The sequence below is a fragment of the Colletotrichum scovillei genome, assembly GCF_011075155.1.
Source record: "Colletotrichum scovillei strain TJNH1 chromosome Unknown Contig00006, whole genome shotgun sequence".
Classification (NCBI taxonomy): domain Eukaryota; kingdom Fungi; phylum Ascomycota; class Sordariomycetes; order Glomerellales; family Glomerellaceae; genus Colletotrichum; species Colletotrichum scovillei.
Window position 1 is genome coordinate 766748 of NW_023336264.1, and position 22822 is coordinate 789569.

The 22822-nt window shown below is 54.4% G+C and overlaps 3 protein-coding genes across 3 annotated transcripts; all 3 read left to right on the forward strand.

Annotated features, from left to right (window-relative positions):
- Nucleotides 1-1718: 1718 nt before the first annotated feature.
- On the forward strand, nt 1719-8533 carry HER10_EVM0000638 (CNH domain-containing protein). The gene is made up of 3 exons (XM_035470410.1): nt 1719-6366; nt 6423-7088; nt 7140-8533. The coding sequence occupies exons 1-3, from the start codon at nt 2935-2937 to the stop codon at nt 8112-8114; spliced, it is 5073 nt and encodes a 1690-aa protein (XP_035332066.1). The 5' UTR covers nt 1719-2934; the 3' UTR covers nt 8115-8533.
- Nucleotides 8534-9564: 1031 nt separating this feature from the next.
- Nucleotides 9565-11870, forward strand: HER10_EVM0007606 (uncharacterized protein). The gene is made up of 3 exons (XM_035477158.1): nt 9565-10366; nt 10454-10573; nt 10641-11870. The coding sequence occupies exons 1-3, from the start codon at nt 9850-9852 to the stop codon at nt 11753-11755; spliced, it is 1752 nt and encodes a 583-aa protein (XP_035332898.1). The 5' UTR covers nt 9565-9849; the 3' UTR covers nt 11756-11870.
- Nucleotides 11871-13981: 2111 nt separating this feature from the next.
- Nucleotides 13982-17140, forward strand: HER10_EVM0007139 (uncharacterized protein). The gene is made up of 2 exons (XM_035476705.1): nt 13982-16414; nt 16471-17140. The coding sequence occupies exons 1-2, from the start codon at nt 14140-14142 to the stop codon at nt 16527-16529; spliced, it is 2334 nt and encodes a 777-aa protein (XP_035332840.1). The 5' UTR covers nt 13982-14139; the 3' UTR covers nt 16530-17140.
- The last annotated feature ends 5682 nt before the right edge of the window (nt 17141-22822 follow it).

The window sequence follows — 22822 nt, forward strand, 5'->3', positions numbered from 1 at the left end:
TGGCATCTCGTTTCCGACTATGATGGGGCTGCCAACTGAGTGAGACATCCAGGAGATAGGCAGGCCAAGGATACGCGACGCGCGGGTTAGCAGCAACGGCAGCGATCCCGGTGGGACACGTGGTGTGTAATAGTTGACATTCTCCTTGCCGTGCTTGCGAAAGTATGGTATTGGGGGCACAAGGGAACTCCAGCAAACCCTCAGTCTGGGGTCGGCGAGGGGGGTTCCAGCAGATCGAATTTCGGCTTTCCAGATAGCATATCCCTCACCAAATGTCTTCGAGTGCATCTCTGTGTGACGGGGAACAGCAAAGTTTATCGAGAGACGAGACACAAAAAAGCATTGCGGGTAGGTCGGGCATAACCAGCATTTGCTTTTTTTTGTTTCCAAAACGACGACTGATGAAGCTGGATCTCCCGCGGGCCGCGCAACACATTTCCCCCTGTCGGACGTTGTGGGAGAATATACGAGAATGGGGTTCGCTAGCAGATTAATATCCACCCGGCAGGGACCCCGAATTGTAGGAATTTTCCGTGCGGCCAGGTTTTGGACAGGGCCATCCAACCGTCGTGCAGCCCAAGTGTGCGGTTAGTCGAAATACGAGACTGAAAGAAGGAGGTGGTTAATGGAGGGGAGCCGACGTGATGGGCCGCTACTGGGATCATATGAGTACCTATAAGAGACCTGAGTGATCAGTTACTGAAGTCTTGTGTCTCCAGCACTCCGTACTCATCGTCTATCAGGCAGATTGTCAGCAGTGAACATAGCAGCAACAACCGCCAAAAGAATACGAAACGAGCCTAAACTGGCGAGAAAGTGGTGGTGAGGTGGTAAGGTGGTATTCGGTGGTGAAGAAGGGGTGAATGTCGCAAGGCAGGAAACGAAACAGATCAGCGTCGGCCATTGGCTCGCAGCCCGCGAGTGCTGTTCCAGCTTGTCCATCCTGTTGGTACTCTGTACGGGATACGGTCATACGGAGTATGGTCAGTCGAAAATCACACGTACTTGAGCCAATTCAGCATTGACTTTGAGACTGGGCCATTGTGTTCATCTGGGACCGGAACGAAAGTAAAGTTGATGGGAAGTTAGACTGGGAACATCAGACGGCGACTAAACACACGGTCCTCAGTGTCTGAGAGTCGCTCTCACCTTTAATTCTCATCCCCGGTCCTGCCGTCTTCTCCAGTGCCCCTTCCTTCCGTCTCTGTCTGAGAGAGAGGTACCTCACTGTGCAATGCATTCCAAGATACATTATTTGGGAAAGAGCGATGCATACCTACCTATGTAGGTAGAAGAAGCCCTGGAAAGAAGTACGGTACGTACAGTAAGGTAATCGTACTCGTACCTTAATTGGACGTATCAGTTCAGTCAGTGGCAGCCCAGCCCAGCCCAGCCCACACCGCGATGCTCGTGGGAAGCTACACGTGGATAAAGTACCTTTTCACCACTAATCAGCAGTGGAGGTACCTCTCCCACCCAATTGATCCAGTCCAACGTCCTCGCTCATCTTCCCCATCCTGTCCGTCCCAGTTCATTCTGGTGCGGCCAAGCCAAGACTCTCTCGGGCCCAGCTTCAATTTCTTCTTCACCTGGGCCCTTTTCGCAACACATGACGGCCGGATTGCTAGGTACCTGGCTTAATTCCTTTTCTGGGCAGTTTGTTCCTGTTGGTGCCTCATATTTTGGTCCCAGCACCGCGCCCATACCTGCACCCATAACTTCTCACCAGGAACCTTATTACCTTTTTAACCTGACCTTTACCGATCCTGAGTCCCAATTCATTATTAGCGAACACAGAGAGTGATGTGTGTTGTCTCTCTTCTTCTGCATACCTCACACTTGAAAGCGACCGACACGAAACCATCGCTCCTCGTCGTCTGACTTGGGAAAAGAGTACAGTCGGCCGGTCGTCCACGGAAATTTCCCACACGGTCGCCCACCCCGCATATTCCCACGGGGTCAGACATCGAGGGAGACGGCAAAAGCGCACACACGACGAACGCGGAACTACGTGCGACTCGACTTCCTAGTCTACGAAGACAGACATAGCGAGAGTGGTTACGAGAGACGCAAAGAAAGGAAGCAAAGACCTCAGAGGGACCAGCACTATCCTGGGAGAGAGCCTCGGACATTCACTTCAGGATTCGCAAGACTACGCTGCCCTGCCTGCACTGCACCACCGCCAGCCGCAGGCCAACCCCGACGATTCTGACCTTGCGACTGGACTCCTGTGACGACTCTGCAGCCCCGTTCTTGTGGCTTGGTTTTCGCTCTCGCCGCCAGGCAGACGCACCGTGTCGCACCGTGTTATTCGTTGCTTCACTGCTTCACCTCTTCCTCGCCATCCAACCCAGTGAACTGACCGAGAGCCCTTCTGACAGCACCCGACCCTTATTTTTGCTGGGCATTTGTATTTGTCTTCAAGGTCGCACCGCTCTTTTCACCACCTGACGCCCTTTCGACTGTTCAACGCCCCCGTTTGCCGCGCGACGGTCGCCTTGTGCCTGTCAGTCCTAGGCTACATCAGCCCGACGACCTTCTCCAACTTACCGTCGCTGCACATCACTGCCCAGAGGGTAGCCCGAAAGACGTCAGTCCTGCTACCAGGCCCGCCTGCGCCGCACAACAGCACCACCCGCGAGGCTCACCCCGCGACCATCCGGACAAACAACTGTACAACTTACCATCATTCACTTCCCACCCCGACAGCATCGCTCAACATACAACAACACTCTCTCTAGCGCATGTATAGACGAACCCGCGAACAACGAACCCGCACCGTATAGCGACCAACCGTCCCATCGAGCTCGCTACAGACAGATGCAATCAAGCACAACCCGGCATTCTGCTTAGGTCGAAGACGCAGCAGCTTGCCTCAGGGACAGATTCTCACAACTAGTCACACCGACGTTGTCCTCGTTCTGCGCGATCGATATGTCTTTCCGCGGCGACGGTCAGCGCCGTTATGGCCATATACCCCCGGTACAATACCCCACACCCGACCAGTCGCAAGATCAGTCGGCTTACCTCGGGCGGCGGCCGAGTTTCAACAATGGTGATGATGCCGCAATGTTCGATCAGAGCCGGGCGCAAGCTCGTGGCCATCAGCAGTCCGCCTCGAGAGGCGAAGACGAACTCTTTTTGACAAGCCCGACAACGTCAAGCCATTCTGGAGGCCGCCACAGCTACGGCTCGACAAACAATGCGCTTTCCGGTTACCAACACCAGTACCAAGCTTCCTCGCCTCCAACCTCTTCACACTCCAGCTACAATCCTCAGGCCTTTGCGCGGACGCCATCGACGGCATCGACGTCTCTCCCATATCACCCCGGTCCCCCGAGCCGATATGGATCCGCCGCTTCGCCGACATCATACACATCTCCAACACAACCTAGCTACCAGCCGGCGGCCTATAACCCGGCTGCCTATGCGAGCACAACAGCTCCCCAGCGTCAACCGACATACTCAGGCTACAACAACTACAGCCAAAGCTACGGTTCTCCGACGGCTCCTCAGTCCTCCCAAGGGTTCGGCCACTCGCCTACCTCCTCATACCAGGGCACTTTTCCCTCCGCGCCATCCGCGACTTCGCCCGCACCAACCTACGACTCGACTTTTTCGCAGTCCTACGGCAACAACTACAACTCCTATCCGACAAACGGTCACAGCTCGGCAGCGTCGTACGCTTCGGACAACTCGCAGACACCCTACCCGATCCAGTCGTCGATGCCCGTCGGGCCAAACTACGCCGATCCCTCTTCCTTTTACAGCCGGTCTGACTCGGCAGCATCCCCGATTCCTTCTCCGCAGATTCAACAGCAGCACTCCCCCGGCTTGCAAAGACACCCTACCAATGCCCCTCTACCCAGCCGGCCGATGGAAGAGCCCACCTGGGACCCGAGCGCCATCACTCCCACAGACGAGGACCAAGCTCAACTACAAGACTCTCTGCTTCAAGACATCGAGGCTGAGCTAGGCGGCCGGCACCGCCCCATGCCCATCAACGGACAGTTTTCTGACGACGAACTTCAGGGATTACGGCGGTATAACTCGGATCTGGCTGCCGCCGGCATGGCACCAACCTCGAGCGCGCCGACGGCCAACAGGGCTCCAATTCCCACGTTCGATTATGATGACGATGATGACGACCCAGAGGGAACTGCGGGGGTGTTGGCGATGCAGCAGGCGGAGCTGGACGACAAGAGATTCAGCAGTGTGCCATTTGCTTTCCCTGAGCCAGTCAACATGAACCCTCTTCCACCACCACCCGAAGAACAGAGCGATGATACCGACTATGGCGGGATGGACTTGGGTGCGCTCGCTGGCGGATATGCTGGCAATCTGGCGTACGGCAGCGAAGTTGTTCCAACACCAGGTCAGGACGGATCAAGGCCACTGCCCAACCCTGACGACTACGATGTTTCTCACGAGGCCTACGAACGGGCTCCTGCTTTCCGAGATGCCGAAGTCGACTACGGCGGCACTGGCGGTCTGCAGGCACCATCCGCCCACCGGCTAAGCTTCGACGATGGCGATGAACACGTGTCTCTGCACTCGAAGCAGAGCGGCAGCGAGTCGCCGTACAAGGAGGACTATCCCGATCTCTACTACCACCCAGGACTCTCCAACAGACCGCTTCCGGCACTTCCCCCAGGCCCGGGTAGCGATACAAGCTCTCTACTCTCAGTCCACCCGACAACTCGCAGCTACCACTCCCACTCGCTCAGTACCGACTCGCGGACACTGCACGATGGCGGTTCAGACTACTACGGAGGAGGCTCTACCGGACTCAACTCTCCATTCCCAGAGCGATCTATTTCCCTATCGAGCCACAGCCACACGCCTCAAGTACAAGCCCCTGTTCGATCACGGACAGATGCTGCAGAGGAGAGGAGGAAGATGGCCCGCTACCAGACTCAGCAACAACAACTTGCGGCACAGCAAGGCCTACCATATGATGGCTACGAGTCGAATACTCCATCATCAATGACATATGACATGATTACGCTACCTAGCGGCCGTAAGAGAAAGTTTGTGCCATCCAAGCTTACTTCCGGCGATATCAGGAGGTGCTCTGAACCCTGGGCTCTCAGTGGCATCGCTGCGTGGATTCGCGAAATGGCCGATGGCGAACCTGATTTGAAGCAGAAAACTGTTGAAGAGGCATTGCTCAAGCTTTTCACCGAAAAGGTTCCAACCATCAATGTTGCCGATGCCGAGCTTCTCAGTACTCTCGTCTCGCAGCTGATGCTGGACGCTGGAGTTCTTGTCCCGGAGGAGGAGTGGGTCAAGTTTGGAAGCGGTACAATATCCGGAGTCCTTCCTCAATTGACGGGCTATGGCTGCTATGCTCCGAAGTTGCACGACGACGACTCCCAGCCTGGACGCTGCTACTCGCATCATTGCATGAGGACGCTCAGAAAGGCAAACTTGGATGATATGCTCCTCGACGAGGTCAAGCCGGCAGATTGGAATGTTCACTATAAGATTCAAGACGCCGAACTCGCCGAAAAGCCGAAGAAGGAGATTGAGCGTCAGCACGTCCTTCACGAGATCGTCAACAGTGAAGAGTACTTCGTCAACCAGCTCGAGGTTCTGCGCGTACTATACCGAGACCATCTACGGAACTCCCAACCTCCCATTATCCCACCCAACAAGATCGATAAGTTCCTTCAAGTCGTTTTTGGGAAGGCAGATGCCGTCCAGCTCGTCAACAAGGACAATCTTCTGGCACAGCTCAAGTACCGGCAACAAGAGCAAGGTCCCTGGGTATCCGGATTCTCCGATCTCTTCCGTGAATGGATCCGGAAGGCCAAAGACATCTACATCGACTATGCGTCACAATTCCCGTATGCAGAGTACATGGTGCGGAAAGAGTCTGACCGAAATCTGTTGTTCCGCAATTTCCTCGAGCAGGTCATGCGACACAAGCGCTCCGAACGTTTGGGGTGGCAACATTTCCTCAAGACCCCTATTACGCGTTTGCAAAGATACTCTTTGCTGCTAGAAACGGTTGAGAAGAAGACACTTCGGGACGATGAGGAAAAGGCCAACTTGGCCAGGGCGATCGCCGAAATCCGCAATGTCACGATGGAATGTGACACGAAGGTTGCCGAGATGCAAAAGAAGGTCGAAATGATGGAGCTCAACTCCATGCTCGTCCTCAGGCCTGGATTCCACTCCGTCCTCAACCTTGACCATCTTGGTAGGGAGCTTATCAAGCAGGGCGATCTGCAAAGAATGGGCTCCAAGGGCGTCAGATGGGTTGACACACATGCCTTGCTGTTTGATCACTATTTCATCCTAGCAAAGGTTGTGAGTCCAAAAGACGTCAGAGGCGAGAAGAAATACGACGTGTCAAAGGAGGTGAGTTTTTTTTTTTTTCCGTATCATTGAGGAAACATTGACGCTGACAGTTATAGCCCATTCCTATGCCTCTACTATTCCTCGACAGCATGAATGATGACCCCATTTCGAAACAAAAGGGCATCACTGCTCCTCTGGCCCGCGCTGGCGGCGCAGGTTCAGACCCAAGGTTAAATAGGATTGCTACCAACGGCACTGAGCGTCCAGGATTGGAACATGTCGCAACAAGCTCCTCGGTTGGATCGACTTCAGCAGCCAGACTTACACCGACAATGTCCAATGATCCTGAGGGCAAGATCCTCTACCCTTTCAAGATCAAGCACTTGGGCCACGAGACATACACACTGTATGCTACATCAGCTCAGAGCCGCGCTGAATGGGTCGAGAAGATCATCGAGGCCAAGACACGACACGCCAAAGCTCTCTTCTCTCAAAATGCCGAGCCATTCCGCCTCCGCGTGCTGGCAGACAGCGCGTTCGTTTATGATGCGGCTTCAGCTGTCGGCAGGCAACCAGGCGTTCCCATACGCGGCACCCCTCTCGACCGAGCTGTTCGGGAGATTGAGGAAGTCTATGGACCAGGCAGAGGGCCAGCCCCCGTGTGCAGAGCCCAGGTCAACTGTGCTTGCGGCTTCAACGCATTTGGCAAGTCGATCGTTGCCATCGGAACAGACTATGGCGTGTACATCTCCGATGCCACAAATCCCCGCGGCTGGATGAGGGTAAGTTGAAAAGTCCAATAATGGCATCGCTGATCGCTAATAAGCCTACAGAGTGTGCAAACAAATAGGGTGACACAAATAGCTGTGCTTGAGGAGTTTTCCGTCTGTCTCGTCATTGCGGATCGCTCTCTCATCGCTTACCCCCTTGATGTCATCGCCCCAGTATCGAACTTCCCTGCCCCTGCTCACGACAACCCGCGACGCGCGCCACAAAGGTTAGCAAAGGATGTCGCTTTCTTTGCCACAGCGCGCATGAAGGAGCGCATGTTGGTTTTCTTCAAGCGGAAGGAAGGCATGCACAACACCTTTAAGGTACTCGAACCCGTTTTCCAAAAAGCATCAGAAAAGAGACCTCGCATCTTTGGTGGCCGCAAGGGCTTGGGAGGTAGCACCGACTCCTTCCGCGATTATGACGAATTCTATCTCCCGACAGAATGTTACTCCCTTAATCTCTTCCAGAGTTATATTGCTGTATCAACGGCAAAGGGTTTCGAGTTGCTCACCCTCGACAAGAAGCAGACAATGTCTATCCCGGACCTGAAGCAGCCTGCCATTGCGAACATTGCAAGCAGGATTCGGGATCAAAGACCTCTGGGCATGTTTAGGTTGAACGATCAAGAGTTCTTGCTGGCGTACGAGGACTGTGCTGTTTATGTAGACAAGCACGGCGACGTGAGTCGCACTTTGATTATGGAGTACTCGGGCAAGCAGAAGAAGGCTACGAGCGCGACAATGTATGGCCAATACCTTCTTCTCTTCAATGGAGACTATGTCGAGGTGCGTAACGCCGAGAACGGCCGCCTAAGACAAATTATCGCCGGTCGCGACGTTAGGTGCCTCGACTTTGGCGTTAGAGGCCCGACTGGTGGCAATGCCTCTGCGTCACAGAACAGTTGGCTCGGCGGACAGACACCAGCAGGAGAGGACTCCAAGGGAACGGTCAAGATCTCAATGAGTCACCCAGAACAACACGGTGTGCAGGTCGTTCTCGAGATGCTTCTCAACAACGGACATATGGAGAAGTAGAGCAATAGACCGGTTCACATCAGACGAGCTGCATCGGGATGCCATGATTTGATGAGAAGAATACTTTACGCGTCCCATGATTGGGCTGGCGGTCTATGTCTTCTGGCTAATTTCAGACCTTTGGATGGAAACCGTAGCTCAGAGAGCCATTTGATTCTTGACTGGCGAGGACGAATATGGAAATGATGTTGTGCGCGGACCGCAAGGCGTTTTGGGTCAACAAGAATCATGAGAGGGTTTTTGCGTGCATTGGAAAGGGATGGCGGCGGTGGACAAGGCGGATCATGTTGCTTACCAGGCCACGGCCAGGTCTTTTTTTTTCCCCTTCCTCTTTTCTTGTTTGATGTTCAAGTAAGGAAACCTCTTTTCAACTGATATAGCCTCGGGGTGTGTAATGCCCATAGAGGAGGAATTCGACGATTTTCACGGTGGTCTGTCTGTTACTTGTTGATGTGATGATGTCTTGATTCGCCCTTGCAGCTCAAGTTGCCTGGGATGCTAAGCTTGATAACACAAGTCGGTGAGCACAAACGTGGAATTGAACGCCACCACAGTTCACCTACCTACAGAAGCTCAGAAGGATTTGAATCAAACCAAAGAACATTTGAGTCTTGGCTTGGAGAGACAAGCAAAGGAGTACTTGCTTTCTTGCCTTTTTGTTCCATCACCTGCCCTATCACTTACCTTGGTTTAGGTACTTACCCAGACGGGTAGGTGCAAGTACATGGCTGCGCAGCCGCCGGGGGATGACTTCTTGGCGGCATAGAGGTACGTCAGTCGTCAGCATAAGCATCGGGCGTCGCGGGCAGGCAAGGGGGGGAGATTATTGGGAAGGTGAACCTGTCAGCCTGGTGCGTGGGAAGGTCGACAGGGTTTTCTTTGCTCGGAAGCTGCTTGTTTCTACAAGTCTGTCTGTTAGGGATGGAAAATGGATTGCTTGGTGTTGTTCTTGGGCTGGTTTATACAGGTGATGGAGGCTTACCTGAAAGTCGGCACCCTGCGGTTGAAGAAAAAATGACATTGAATTGGAGAGGGTAATAGGCCTATTTGATATGATGACTTGATGTGTTCCAATATATTGTGTCATTTGTGCACTACGCCACCGAGGGCTTTTCGATCAATTTGAGCCCGAGGAGACAGTCATATCCTTGAAAGAGTCAGGAGAGACACTGAGCAGCAGCCTTGGCGTTCAACTGACGTTCCATTCCCACGCCCGGGTTCCGTAGGGTTTTGGGGCCATTTTGTCAAAGTCAGGCTGGTAAGCCCGGGGGTCGGCGGCCAAGGGTTCAGATCCTGCTGCAGTGCTATGTGCGGAGCGTTGGCGACGTGCATGGTAAACGAGGAGGATTATGTAGGCCGCGCCCGCCATGCTCGGTGCGGAAGGTCGGGAACACATACGCAGGCGAACTTCTAGAACGCGTGTGTTTGGTTTTCTATGCTGCCCTACGGCGTAGAGGAGGGTTGGAAGGCGGGTAACTGGAAGTATGTATATAAAGAGGGATGCTCTTGGAATTCGCGATTGAAGAGGGAGAACTTGAGCCGTGAGAGTGAAGTAGGAACGGAGTGACTGAGTGAAGCACAACTCCTGTTCTTCGCCTCTCAAAAGTGGTGAGAATCTATCTAGGAACCCAAGACTTGGGTGTAGCACCCAAGATGTATCTACTAAACTAACACGACTTGAAGACCAGCCCTACCATCCCAAGCATACATACCAAACCCCAACACTCATCTCACAATGCGCGCCTCACTCCCCCTAGCCGCAACAACCCTCGCGGGCCTAGCAACCGCAACACCATACCAATGCCCCCCCTTCGGCGCCGTCCTCCCCGCCGCGAAATCACCCAGCACGCACCCGGCCGTCCGCGCCGCCGTCGCAACCTTCATCGCGGCCCTGGAAGCCGAGACGGCGGCCTACAACGCCTCGGCCGTCTCCATCGGCGTCAGCTCGGCCTTTGAGGCGGCGGGCGCGGAACCCCTGGTGGACTTCCACTTCACGCCGCGGGACCGCGACGCGCAGGGCGCGCAGGTGGTGGATCGGGATACGGTGTACCGGCTCGCGAGCGTGAGTAAGGTGTTTCCCGTGCTGGCGGCGCTGCAGCGGGATGATGTGGTGCGGTGGGATGAGAGCGTGGCGACGTATATTCCCGAGTTGGCGGAGGGGACGGAGGGGAGGAGTCGGGTTGAGTATGTGGATTGGCGGGATGTTAGTGTTGAGGCTGCTGCTGTGCATTATGCTGGTTTGGGTGCTGATAGTAAGTCTACTCGGGAGAAGGGAGAACTTGTCACTCTCTGTCTCTGCCGACTTTGAGGGGGGTTTTGTTGGCTGACCTGGAGTGTAGTGACGACGGATGGCGCGGCATATGGTGGTGATTGGGAGTCGCTTGGCTTACCTCCTGTATCTGAGGAGGAGAAGCCCAAGTGCGGAGGATTCCTGGGCGTCCCAAGTTGCTCCAGAGAGGGTAAGTGGCATCCCATTTCTGACGATATCCCAAGTTTTGGACCCGAGGTTCCTGACACAATACATAGAATTCCTCGACGCCATGAAGAGCCGTCGACCGCCCGTCTACCCAGCCTTCCAAACGCCCGTCTACTCGAACCTGGGCACGACTCTCGTAGGCATGGTCGTCGAAGGCGCCACAGGCAAACCCTTTGAGGAAGTCCTCTTCGAGTCCATCCTCGAACCGGCGGGCATGGGAAACACCACCTACGGCAAGCTCCCCGCGAACCTCGAGACGATGTTCATCCCCGCCAACGACACCGAGTGGTTCAACTTCACCCTCGGCGCCATGGACCCGGCCGGCGGCCTCTACTCCACCACGGCCGACATGCTTCGCTTCGGCGACGCTGTCCTCCAGAACCGCCTCCTCAGCCCGGCCAAGACGCGGAGGTGGCTCAAGCCGTCCGTTTTCACCTCGGCTCCCGGCCAGTTCGTCGGCGCGCCGTGGGAGGGGATCCTCTCGGATAATGTCACGGCGGATGGGAGGCTCGTGGAGTTGTACACCAAGGGTGGGGACCTCATTCTCTACCACGCTGGTCTGGCTCTGGTTCCGGAGCACGGCATCACCATGTCGATCCTCGTTGCCGGTCCGGAAGTTAGCGCGGCCGCGTTCTCGTACTACACGCTCAAGATGAACGAGTTCCTCCCGCCTTTGCTCCGCGCCCTCGACGAGGCGGCGCGGGACGAGGCCAAGGCGCGGATCGCGGGGACGTATGCGGACGAGGCGAGCAATTCCAGCCTGACGATCTCGTTGGATGACGGATGGGGATTGTTGCTTGAGGACTGGTATATGAAGGGGTTCGACGTCGTGCCGAATCTGAGCCGGTACGTGTTCTTGGGGGTCAACCTGACCGACCTGCCGCCCGTTACGACGCGGACGGCGAGGCTGTATCCCACGGGGTTGGAGGAGGGGAATGTCACGGCGTGGAGGGCATTGTTTGATACGTTTACGGCGGAGCAGCGGGATGCGATTGATGACATGTTCTTCTTCCCGAATGCGTCGTGCGTGTCGTGGTTGTCGATGGATCGGACGACGTATAACTATAAGGGGCTTGATCACTTTGAGTTTACGTATGGGGATGATGGGAGGGTGGAGAGTGTGTTGCCGAAGCCGTTTAAGTTGAGCTTGAAGAGGGTCGACTAGAACGTTTTTGGGGAGTTGAGGACAGTCTTAAATGTGAGGATCTTAGTGGTATCGTTTCTATACGAATAAATATTCCAGGGATTTTCGACGGTCATGGCCGCATGTAATAGCAGACTATATTTTACAAGATCGGGGTAGATATCTAAACTGATACACACAAGTTAGATCCTTCATAATATAAGCACAGTAAAGCAGCTATATCATGGCGTTTGTAGGGGCCGGCCGGACGACATACCTTACCATCAAGAGGTGATTGTAACAGTCCCGGGCTCCGGTATGGACTAGGAAGAGGCTCGAAAACGTCCCAATATCTGTATTCTGCCGGTTGCCTCTCCTACCAAAATATGCAAATGTACATTAAGTATCAAGTTCCCACTTGCCCTAAGTTGGTTCAGGACCCTTGCTCAACCTTTTGGCAACAGGAACTCGTTGTAGACGTTGGTATTCTAGCAGGACAAGTATTCAAGGATGGTGGCTATCAAATGGCATGAAGCCTGCGCTTTACATGACGACTCTAAGACTGATAGCCACAAGACCTCGAAGCTGCCTCAATGGGTACGGCGCAACAATTTGAGTTGTGATTTCACGCGCTAGAGCCTATAAAAAGGGCTGCTCTCAATTCAATCATGCATTCCATACATGATCAATCATATCCTTCTTTGCAATGAACTATGGGAATGTGCTATAATAAAGCTGCTGTATGGAGATTAGTCAATGTAGCCCGCCTACAGACCAATCAGCGCTGCCCTCCCGCCAGCACTTCTTACTTATTCCTAGCAATAGGTTTTGAATACACTGGTGATGATGAAGGGAGATTGAGGAAACGGTCAATCATGGGCTTTCTGTCTTCCTCGACAATGCTGTACTCACTTGAACTCTGGTAGACATGCACATCGCATATCCATCCCATGACCAAGTCCTGGCGTCATACCCTGTCTGTCCTCTGCTTAGATTATAGAGCTGGGTTGGGAGGATTGTATGTTTTTATACTCCGTATCTTTGGAGACAAGTGCCTCTGGCAAGTACGGATTCACCGGGCTGTCTGCTAGGTGGTGTAATTTGTGCTATAGAGCGCCAGCAAGGAATACACACGACTTTCCAACTACCATTATCCAAGCGTGGATCGTGACATGCATTGACAAATGTGAACGGAAGCGCGGCAGAACCCGCAGGCAAAATCCAAGGGTCCGGCACAGCCTTAGTAAAAGCTTAAGCCGTCATAAGCCCCCCCCCCCCTCGATCATCCACCATCGGTCATCATCAATTGCACAGCAAAACACAACCATCAATATATGATATTCAGCTCAGCCCCCCCTGACGACAGCCGCGAAAACAAATCACCAATCACAATCTGGATACGAAAGATCGTCCCTGCAGGTCAGAAGCCCTGCCTTGCTTTCTGTGACCCATCTCCCCCAGGCTTCCACTCCATGCTGAGATCACTGTTCAGCTGGGGGTTTGATTGTTCACTATCCCCTTTCTGCATTCGTATCCTTCTTTGCAATTATCAGCTTGGCGGCTGGGCAAGGGGACAGTGACATTCGGACAGGCAGCAGAATAAGAGATCGATGCTCCCACGGTAATAAGAATTAGACCAGGGGCGGAGACCAAGACTCCAGAGTAGGATGAACCGGGGGGTGTTGTGTTGGTTCTAGGCTCCAGCTCTAGGTTCACACGGCAGCGCTAGGGGACTTTGTTCTTTCTGATATTCATTTGCCATTTACGTGTAAAATCCCTGACGTCTCTTTATTGGAACTCCATCGGCCCATCGGGAACCCGTCGAAATTGACATACTCCATACGGATAGTCCATACTGCGTAATGTACCCAGACGAACGAAAACCCTTGAGGAAGCTAAGCGATAGCGAAGTTTCCTCCCCCACCGGATAGTTAACGGTGGGCCGGCCGTAGCTGATGTCCGAACCCGAAAAAGATGCAGCAATAAATTAACATTGCTCGTGACGGGTACGATTGAACCGGGGTTTTGGGAATGGGTCCAAGGGGTTGGAGGGGCGCAAAGGAGGATCTCCAGGCTGCACACTCACACTCACACGAGCAGTGACAGCGCAGCTGCACAGCTTGAACCCAAGCACCCAAGCACCAGCATCATCAGAAGCTAAGCCGAGAAGAGTAGAGGGCGCTGCGGCTGTGTGAGTGTGTGTGTACAAGGTGAATCTGTAAGGCTAAAAAATAAACCTTGGCTCTTTCTCCCCAACCATCTTTCACTCTTCCTTTTCTCACTTTCTTCCACTTACTTTACTCAAATCTGTCGGTTTGCAGCACCAAGCGTCTCCGGAAAGGAAAGCAAGGGAGAAGGAGAACCAGTGGCAGGAGGGCAACTCACGAGGGGGAAGCAACAACAACACCACAGAAACTTTCGTCTTCATGAGATTACAGAAGCAGCAGCGCCGGCCAAGTCCAGACGCGACAATGGGCACCGGCCAAGGGAAACGACCTCCCCCGAATCAGCAACAGCAGCAACAGCCAGAGCAACAACGGGCGCACTCGCCTTACCCGCCGCAGCAGCGATACTACGCTCAACAACCACAACCGCAGTCGCAACCTCAATATCAACAGCAGTTCCAACCATACCAACCGCCGCAGCAACAGCAATACTACAACCCTCCCAGACAGCCTCAATACGCCTCCAGGCCTACTTCTCCAAACCCGCCTCAGCGCAAGCAGACCCCGCAGCAGCAACAGCAGCAGCAGCAGTACCCCGCCCAGCAGCAATTCCTCGCCGAGCTGGAAGTCCCAGCCTCTGTCCCGAGACCAACCTCACCATCGACGTCATCGCCCAACGCTACCACATCCGCACTGGTACCGAGTGCCGGAACAGCTCAACATGGCCCCGTTGCCTACGAGATGCCCGCCGACGACATAGTCACGGCCAAGCCTACAACCCAGATTCATAGGAAACCTCATAGGATAGCCTCTGCGTCTTCTGTTGCCGCACCAACATCATCAACATCGCCGCCTCCAGCATCCCCTACTACGGCCACAGCTGTACTTAAACAAGACGACCCGGATCAACCAAAGGACGAAGAGAAGGCCCAGCCGCCGCCGCCACAGCCACCTCTCATCCAGGCAAACCCATGGGGGTTCTTTCTTGAGGATGACCTCCCCTCTCGCAACAGTGACTCCCCCTCACCGAGGAAAGATGACGTCTCATCGATCCCACCGGAGGAACAGAAGCTATCGGTGAAGCCGTTACGCATCGTCAAGAGCGGTTCTACCGAGGAGTTTAACGGTCAAGGGAGCAAACCCTCGAACAGTACCGCAGATGATGTGATGCCCAAGCCTTTACAGCTTGCGGCTGCAGTGCCGGCGAGGCAGGATAGCCCTGATACGGCCCAGCTCAAACCGGCACCACTCAAGCTCGCTCGGCCGCAGCCCCCGGCTGCAGAACATCGTCCCTCCCGGACCCCAAGCCCGTCCAACCCCGCCGCTCCGGCCTCCAATGTACCGCAGCTCCCATACCCCGCCGAAGGTCCGTCTATTCCCACGCCGGACTCGCATCCTCAGCACCAGCCAGGAACACAACCCGGGGCCCCGGCGACGCTTCCCTTTGGCATTCGTCCCGCTGGCTCCCCGCCTCCGGTATCCCCTTCCTTCGCGCCCTCGCGCCTCTCACCAGCCCCAACGGGCGTCTCGGCACCACCGCAACAGCCGCAACAGTCTCAACCCCATCCTCAACCAGCTCACACTCAAGCCGCCCCAGTGTCTCCCGTCTTCGTTCAGGCTGCTCTACCGCCAACTCTCCCTGTGAGCTCCTACTTCCCTCAGCAGCCCTCATACGCCAAGCAGGAGGCCACCTCGCCCAATCTTTCGGTCCATAGCCCAGTAGCCTCGGCACCGAGACCTTCAACATCACAAGGAATTCCCCAGGCTTCTCAGCACTCACCGGCTCAACCCTACGCCTCTCCTCCACCTTCATATACCCAAGCCATGTCTCAAACGAACCTGTCGAACACTTCACCATCGCCCACACAGACACAATGGCTCCCTCCACCGCCACCTCCCCAAGGCCTATCACCAAACCCAACCGGCGTGCCACTGCCCCTGAGCCCACCGCCGACGCAGTATCCTTGGTCTCCAAACAGTGTTGGCCCCCAATCTGCTCCCCTCCAACAGCAGTTCACGGGCTACAACATGCCGCCCCCTATCCCTCAGCCGACATACGTCAACGGAAGCCAACAGTTCCAACCGCAACCGACGCAGACACCGCCGCCCCTCCCGCCTCGCAACTCCCCGCCCATGCCAGGTACGCCGCAGTCGGGCTTTGGCGCCCTCACGCCCTATGCTGGACCTCCTCCCCCGACTCGGCCAAATTACCAGGCCCCGCCGCCGAAATCCGAATCGCGCCTCTTCAGCAGTGCCACGGCACGGAAGCTTCTCACCAAGACAACCGAGCTCGTAGACCAAACCATCACGCCCTACCTCCAGGACAACAAGTACTACCGGCCGCCCTACAACTGGTATCAGAACCAGAACCCTCAGAATCAAAATCAGAACCTCCACAATCAGAACCAGAATTACCAGAACCAAAACCAGAATAATCAGTATCCGAACCGACCGCAAACGGCAACGGGATACCCGGCGCAGCAGCAGCAGCAGCAGCAGTACTACACACAGCAGCAGAGCTATGCTCCCTCTCAGCGTGTGTAACCTGCCTCGGGTGTTTCTTCGTTGGCTACGAGACTAACAAGTGTGTAGCAACGTACGCGCAATCTCAATCATCGCAACAGAGCCAAGGGGTCACTCGTCCATCTTGAAAGTTCTGAGGGGTCTTGTGAGAAGAACATAGCTGGATAGGGCGACTAGTTCCCTAACTTTGCGGACTCCGTGTGAACATATGTGAACACAAGTGAACATGGATATGCGTCATTCACTGCACCAAGCTGCGAGAACAACCATGTTCGCCCCGAACCACCATGATGGAAAACAACACAGTCAACGTACGACGTGCCGATGATGCAATACATCTCGTAGACAGTTTTGTTCTTTCGAAGGACGGACAAGCGACGCTTCGCTGAAGACAAGTTGTTCATAGACACGAGGCAACGATGAAGTTGTAGCCGCCGGGTGCTTGATAGTGTTCAAACATAAAAACTCTACCCCGGTGGCGCGGGGCCGTTGGACCGAGCGAGACGCGCGCTTGCTTGGAGTGACGTCGAACTCACCAGGATGGGGTGTTCAGTGGAAGCCACGCACGCGATTCAGGATCTGACGCGATAGGTTGCGTCCAAAGCGAATATCGTTTTGGGTTCTGGCCTGGCGGTGGGCGGCCGAGGAAATACAAATCTGATGTATCACTGAACCCTTTGCATCTGCTGGGATCCATTCAGTGCGGCGTAGGTGAAGGCTATCCTTATTTGCCCTGGGGGAAAGTGAACTGGATATATACAACTCTAAGTAATATCTATAGCCATAAGAATACCATCTTTGGCGATACATTCATGTCATCATACTACACATGATACGTTTTCAATCCATCGCCGTCACTATCCCCGGTAGGTGGCTCTCAAAGTACGAGGTATTCTCTATTCATGTACTCGGTGATCTTATCGACACAGTAGTAAGGATGGCAACGATGAGTATACGGTGATACAGATAGCGTGAAAACATAGGAGAGGTGACTGTCTGTCTGCCTCATCAGTCTCAATTCATCAGCATCAAAAATTGCTATTACTATTGACCAGCGCAGACGAACAGAAATCGAGAGGCCCATGAGGAGGATTGATACTCAAGACCCTGACATGATGTCATCGACAACAAACCCCAAGATCATTGCGGAATGACATAACCCCTTCTTATCAGCGATAGCATCTTAAACTCTCGTGCCTTACTTGCAAGTCGCGCCGAGTTCACGCGGCACCCAAGACGCAGGGTCTATGGGGAAGGTAGGGCCATCCCAGGCAGAGGCCGAGGTCCTGCGGAAGTCAAGGAAGCGGCCTCGGAAGAAAAAAATCAAGTTCGAACGTTGGAATCGGGGTGGGTATGGGTTCTCCCTCTCTATAAGGTGAACGCCGAGCACCCCTATGCCAAGGCTATAATCCCTCATCAAGTCGGTGCCCGACGAGAATGAGGGCAAAATGAAAACTCTCTTTTTTCTCTTTCCTGTGCACCGCGTGCCGCAAAGTTCATCTCAAGTTTCGAGGGTACGGATATGATCCGTGTAAGGTGGGCTCGACCCGAGTCAGTACCTTGGGAGTCTCCGGCAGATGGTCTGGCAGATGAACAACTACATTTTTTTGTCCCCCTTCCCTACGCCCAGAAAGTCATCTGACAAATGTCACCTGTGCGGAGATGGTGATAATGTCTGCGTCAAGGAACGAAATAGGCGCCCCGAGGTTATCGCTGAGCCGACAGTAAGTATCCGGCTGTTGAGCAAAGCCGGGGTGCCGGCGATAGCAAAAGGCAACCTCGGCGCTGAAAAGGCACACTTTGCCGGCTCAGACCGGGCCAGGACCCCCGGCCGTGCTCACGCTGTCCCCATCTTCCCGGTGATCCGGAAGGGTGTGCAGAGGCGTTCATGGCTTTGTGTTGCGGCCCGGAGCTTGGGGGGAAATGGTCTGACGGCGTTTCGAGGCCCATTCATCGGACATGGGACGTGGCTGGACCACACTGTGGTACCTAGACACCGGAATTCCAAAGGCAACTTCAGGAGGCCGCTTCAGCGCCTGTCTTTGTTCAGGGTGCAGCCGTGAGTGCTTCGCGCGTCAACCGCCTCAGTGCCAATGCGTTTCGGTGATGGCTTGTGTTGGCAGTTGTCCTTTACCCCATTTTCGCGAATCAATTTTCCGACGTAGCCTGCCGTACCATGTCAAGACAGGAGCCATCCTGTCACCAAGCTCCGTGACATGCAGCTGCCGAGATCTTGTGACCTTAGGGTTCCAATCGAATGGGTGGAAACAGGCAAGATCAGGCAACTCGCAGATGCTCGGTGAGGACAGCGCCAAGCGCCTCTCTCAAAGCCATTTGAACCAAGGGCGGGCAGACCAGACGATCGAATGGCGGTGATGTGATGGAGGGCCCATTGATGTCGTCCAAGCTGCAGGTGGATTGGCCGATGCGGGAAACCCGAAAGTGATCGGCACTGGCCAGAAGCTCATCGGCCTTCATTCTTGAAGGGCCTTCTTCCACAGTAAGCTCTCGATTGCTTGGCTCTGCGGGGGTCTTGGAAGCACCGGCAACAGTATGCTCATGGTTGGTCAAGTAATACGCAAATACGCAACAGCCTCTTAGCCTCAAGAACTCATATTCAAACCGTTTTGATCAGACCTTTGTGATTTCGAATGGCGGTTGACTGGTAACGGGTGCCGATCCATGCCTCAAACCCATGCTGAACAATGGAACTGACATGCCAAACACTAGCACCTAGGCTCTTTTCTTGCAGAATCCAGTTGTCTTGTCGTCTGGCTGGCTTCGAACCCCGGAATTAGAAGCTCTGCTGACGTTGGAATTCGAATGACAGCTTCTCTGGAGGAAGTAAAAGATTGGTCTTTCGGCCGGGACCAGTCTAGATTTCGTAAGCCTGGGCATCTCCGTCGTCCCAGCTAGCCAAAGGACAAAGCGAAGGGAACGCCCGTTGGCTTGTGGAGGAACGAGTGACATTCTTCAGCCGATACTACGGAGACGGCGTGATGGTCCGTCTCCTGTTTCGAGACGTACGTGCGGCCCAATGTATCAAAATGTAGCTAGGGCGCACCATAGCGCCGCTAACGGCGGTGAGCTTCCAGAATTCTATCCACCATTTGCCGCTTCTCGAACGTCTCTAATTTAGGACGTCGATATGCAAGTCACTGGAGCTGCCTTCCGGGGTTTGTGGCACGCTTACTCACAACTGACAGCCGATAAGATATGGGGACTCGGAAGAGGCATTTAATTGCCTTTCCGCCGCCTCCTAATCATGTTCATGCCGATTGCAGCATTGCACCCATTCGAGACCAACAAAGCGCTGGTGTTGTTACGACCCCAAGACCGTGGCTCAGTTACAAATGGAGGTGCATGACAACTGGCCATCAAAGAATCATGATGGCAGAGGGCGGCTCTAAACGTTGCCAAATGGCCATGGCATCTCTGCGAGCATCCATAATGGGATAAACCATCCCGAACTACTTGTAAGCACTCGCGAGGCAGTACCGTCGGGAAGCAGGGAGTGTAGGGTCGGGGATACAACCCAATTGCTCGGAGAGAGAGCGAACAAGGACTGGGGATCGCTGTCCAAAGGTTGGTGCCCAACTCGGACACAGTTGGCTGAATAGCGGACGGTTCGGACATCTGAGTCGCGAGCTTCGGCCACGCTGAGGGTAAAATTCAGGTTTTGGCTGCCACACTGGGCCCTCAAAAAAATCTTGATCAGGCCTAGAAATGCTGTTTTGTTTGCTCATTTTGCTCTGCAATCAAGGTCTTTGAAGTTTGACTTGCTCGTTCGTTGTTCGGGGCAGACCGAAAGACCTGGAATAAGAGTGACGTGGGCGACGTCGAATAGCTTCCATGGCGTTTGGCCCCATCTAACGCCACAGAGCGCTCCTCTAGCGCACGGCGCGTCTGAAAGGCGCCACCGCCAGAGATGAGATGCTGCTCACGATACGATGGGGGTTACATTGCAGGTCATTCATTCTCTTTGGTGCTTCGTAGGCGAGGGGGTGGAGGGACCGAGGTGAACTTCCCTTGTAACTGTCTCTTGCGGGAGATCCTTTGCTGTTTTAAGGGGAGATGGCCAAGGGGGCCTTTGGGTATCGGAACTTGATATCTCGGATGTCAGCAGCGACAACCGAGAGGCTGTTGTTGCATGACGAAGGAGGTGGTACTGGGCTGACTCTTGTACCCATGCTTCCGAGCCGATACTTATGCCATCCAAAGGTACTTGCTTGCTTTTGAGGTATGGCCATTTTCACCTTTGCATTATGATATCGAATTGAGGCTGGAGGGGTTAGCCCCTGTTGGATACTGAAAATAGGCATCTCGATCTTGCAGCATTGGTGCCCTCGACCGTCCGATTTATGACTGGTCTCCTGACCGACAGTCTGGAGTTGTTTTTCCTGGTGGGCTCGAGCGTCGTGATCCTGTTGCGGGGGAGAGGACTAAGAGCGGTGAGGCTCTCGCCGGTTGGTGATTAGCGCATCCTACTCTGGCGGGAGCAGTGTCACCTGAGGGATTAGTAGCGGTTGCTGGTAAATGCGGCAATGTAGAATTAGGAGGGTTTGATATTGGTCCAGGACTTATATGCCGGCTACCGTTGAAATTGGCATGACAAAGGCTTTTGAGTTGCAGATTGGTGAAATCCAGATTGATGCTGACACGCAAATGGCAAGACGAGTCGACTCAGTCGAAGAGATATCTGACAAGGTTCACTTGCAAGGGGGCACGCCCGATGTCTTTACTCCGTACCTTAGCTCGTTGCGGTCCGTCGTGGGAAGCTGAAAGCATCGCTTCAGGGGGGAGGTTCCGGCAAGGATCCTGAAGATGTGGTGGTTCGCGCCCTGCGTGTATCCGTAGCCGTAGCCCGGCGACAAATGGGTCTTGGTTGGCTGCAGGTGATATTTTGCGTCGGTGCTGATTGCAATTTGGTATGTTATCTCTAAGGAAGCCGCCTTGTTACATGGTGGATCTCGGGATTGTTGCGATGACGAAAGCCCTGCCTAACTTGGGAATGCTGAAGAAGAATCGGTGCCAGACATGTCCTACAACTCTGAAAGCTGTTTTGCGGCAGACTCTCCATAGGTAGTAAAGAGCGTTGATGTCGGAGATCGGCAGGTTTCTTTCAAGAAAAATTCTTAGAGTATCTGTATGGTGGGTTGAGTGGTCGGTTCAGGGTCCTTGCCGCCGTCATGGTGTCGCCCCTCTCACATAATTCCGTGTCATTGAGAGGGCCCCATTGAGAATTCGGGCGTGTTCAATTCGCGTTCGTTCCGAACGAAGTTCGGAAGTACAGAGTAGGGTCAGTAAGTAGACTGCTGCAAGTCTGCGAGCTCGTCTTCCGAAAGCAGTGATTCGAGACAGGGTTCTTGGGTGTTGGAGAGAAGGGTTGGGGGCGGCGGTAGCGGTTTTCAGGCTTCGAAATTTCCCCCTTTGGAGCGGTGGAACGTTGGGCGGGTGGACCGTGAGACTCCATGTCGGGCTGGCGAGGGGCCTACATGTCTCGACCGGGAATTTCCCCGTCGTTGTCCAGTGACCCCGGCGGAGAGAGGTTCATTGCATTGAATTGCATGGCCAATGCGGTGTTCCAATTTCAAGATGGGCTCAAGATGAGGATGAGCTGGTGCTTGGCCAGACCACAGATCAGCCTATGCGTACGGTACTTGGGGCTCGGTTGACCGGTCAGGACGTGACGAGTGGCGCAATTGTAGTGGTTGAGCCGCGGCGGCTGCGTTTGTTGTATGTAGCTTGGTGTCGGTATGCCGGTATGCCTTGGTAAAGAGGACTGGGTAAAGCTGTGCCTTTGTGAAGTCGTACTTGGCTCGCTTTCTGTGCCGGTATTTCTTTATCTGGGGTGACGTGAGAGGTGAGGTGATGTGAGCTGAAGCGACCAGGGCATGGCATCTACGACAAGCGCGGAAGTACGGGAGCTCACGGGTGGACGGCCGGACGGGTAGCTACGAACCAGCAAGTTGGCACCGAAAAAGAAGGCTTGCTGTGTCGGGTTGCTGCCGTATCGTCCAGCATAATTAATGGAAAGATGCCTTATGTAATGCCGTGTGGGAGAGGGGGATGGAAGGCCACCCGACCCGAAAGCAGGTAGAAGGCAGGTATTCGGACCTTGGGCTGGAGGGAGTGAGCACGGAGAGGGTACGTGCGGCTCTGGGCAGAATTGGCGTGCAAGGGTATGTACCTGCCACCGGATTTTCGACAATGGAGGTACTTACCTAGATTCTCAGGCTGAGCATCTGCCCAAGATAGGTACCTACCGTAAGTAGGTACCTTTGGAAGGCACCTACCTGCGCAACTGCGGCCCACGGAGGAAGGAAGGTACCACGGATACCTCGTCTCCTTGATGCCTTCTTCCTTGGTTCTATTTCCCCCGTCCAGTCTCCGTGTTCCATTTAGCACCCAGCGCCTGTCC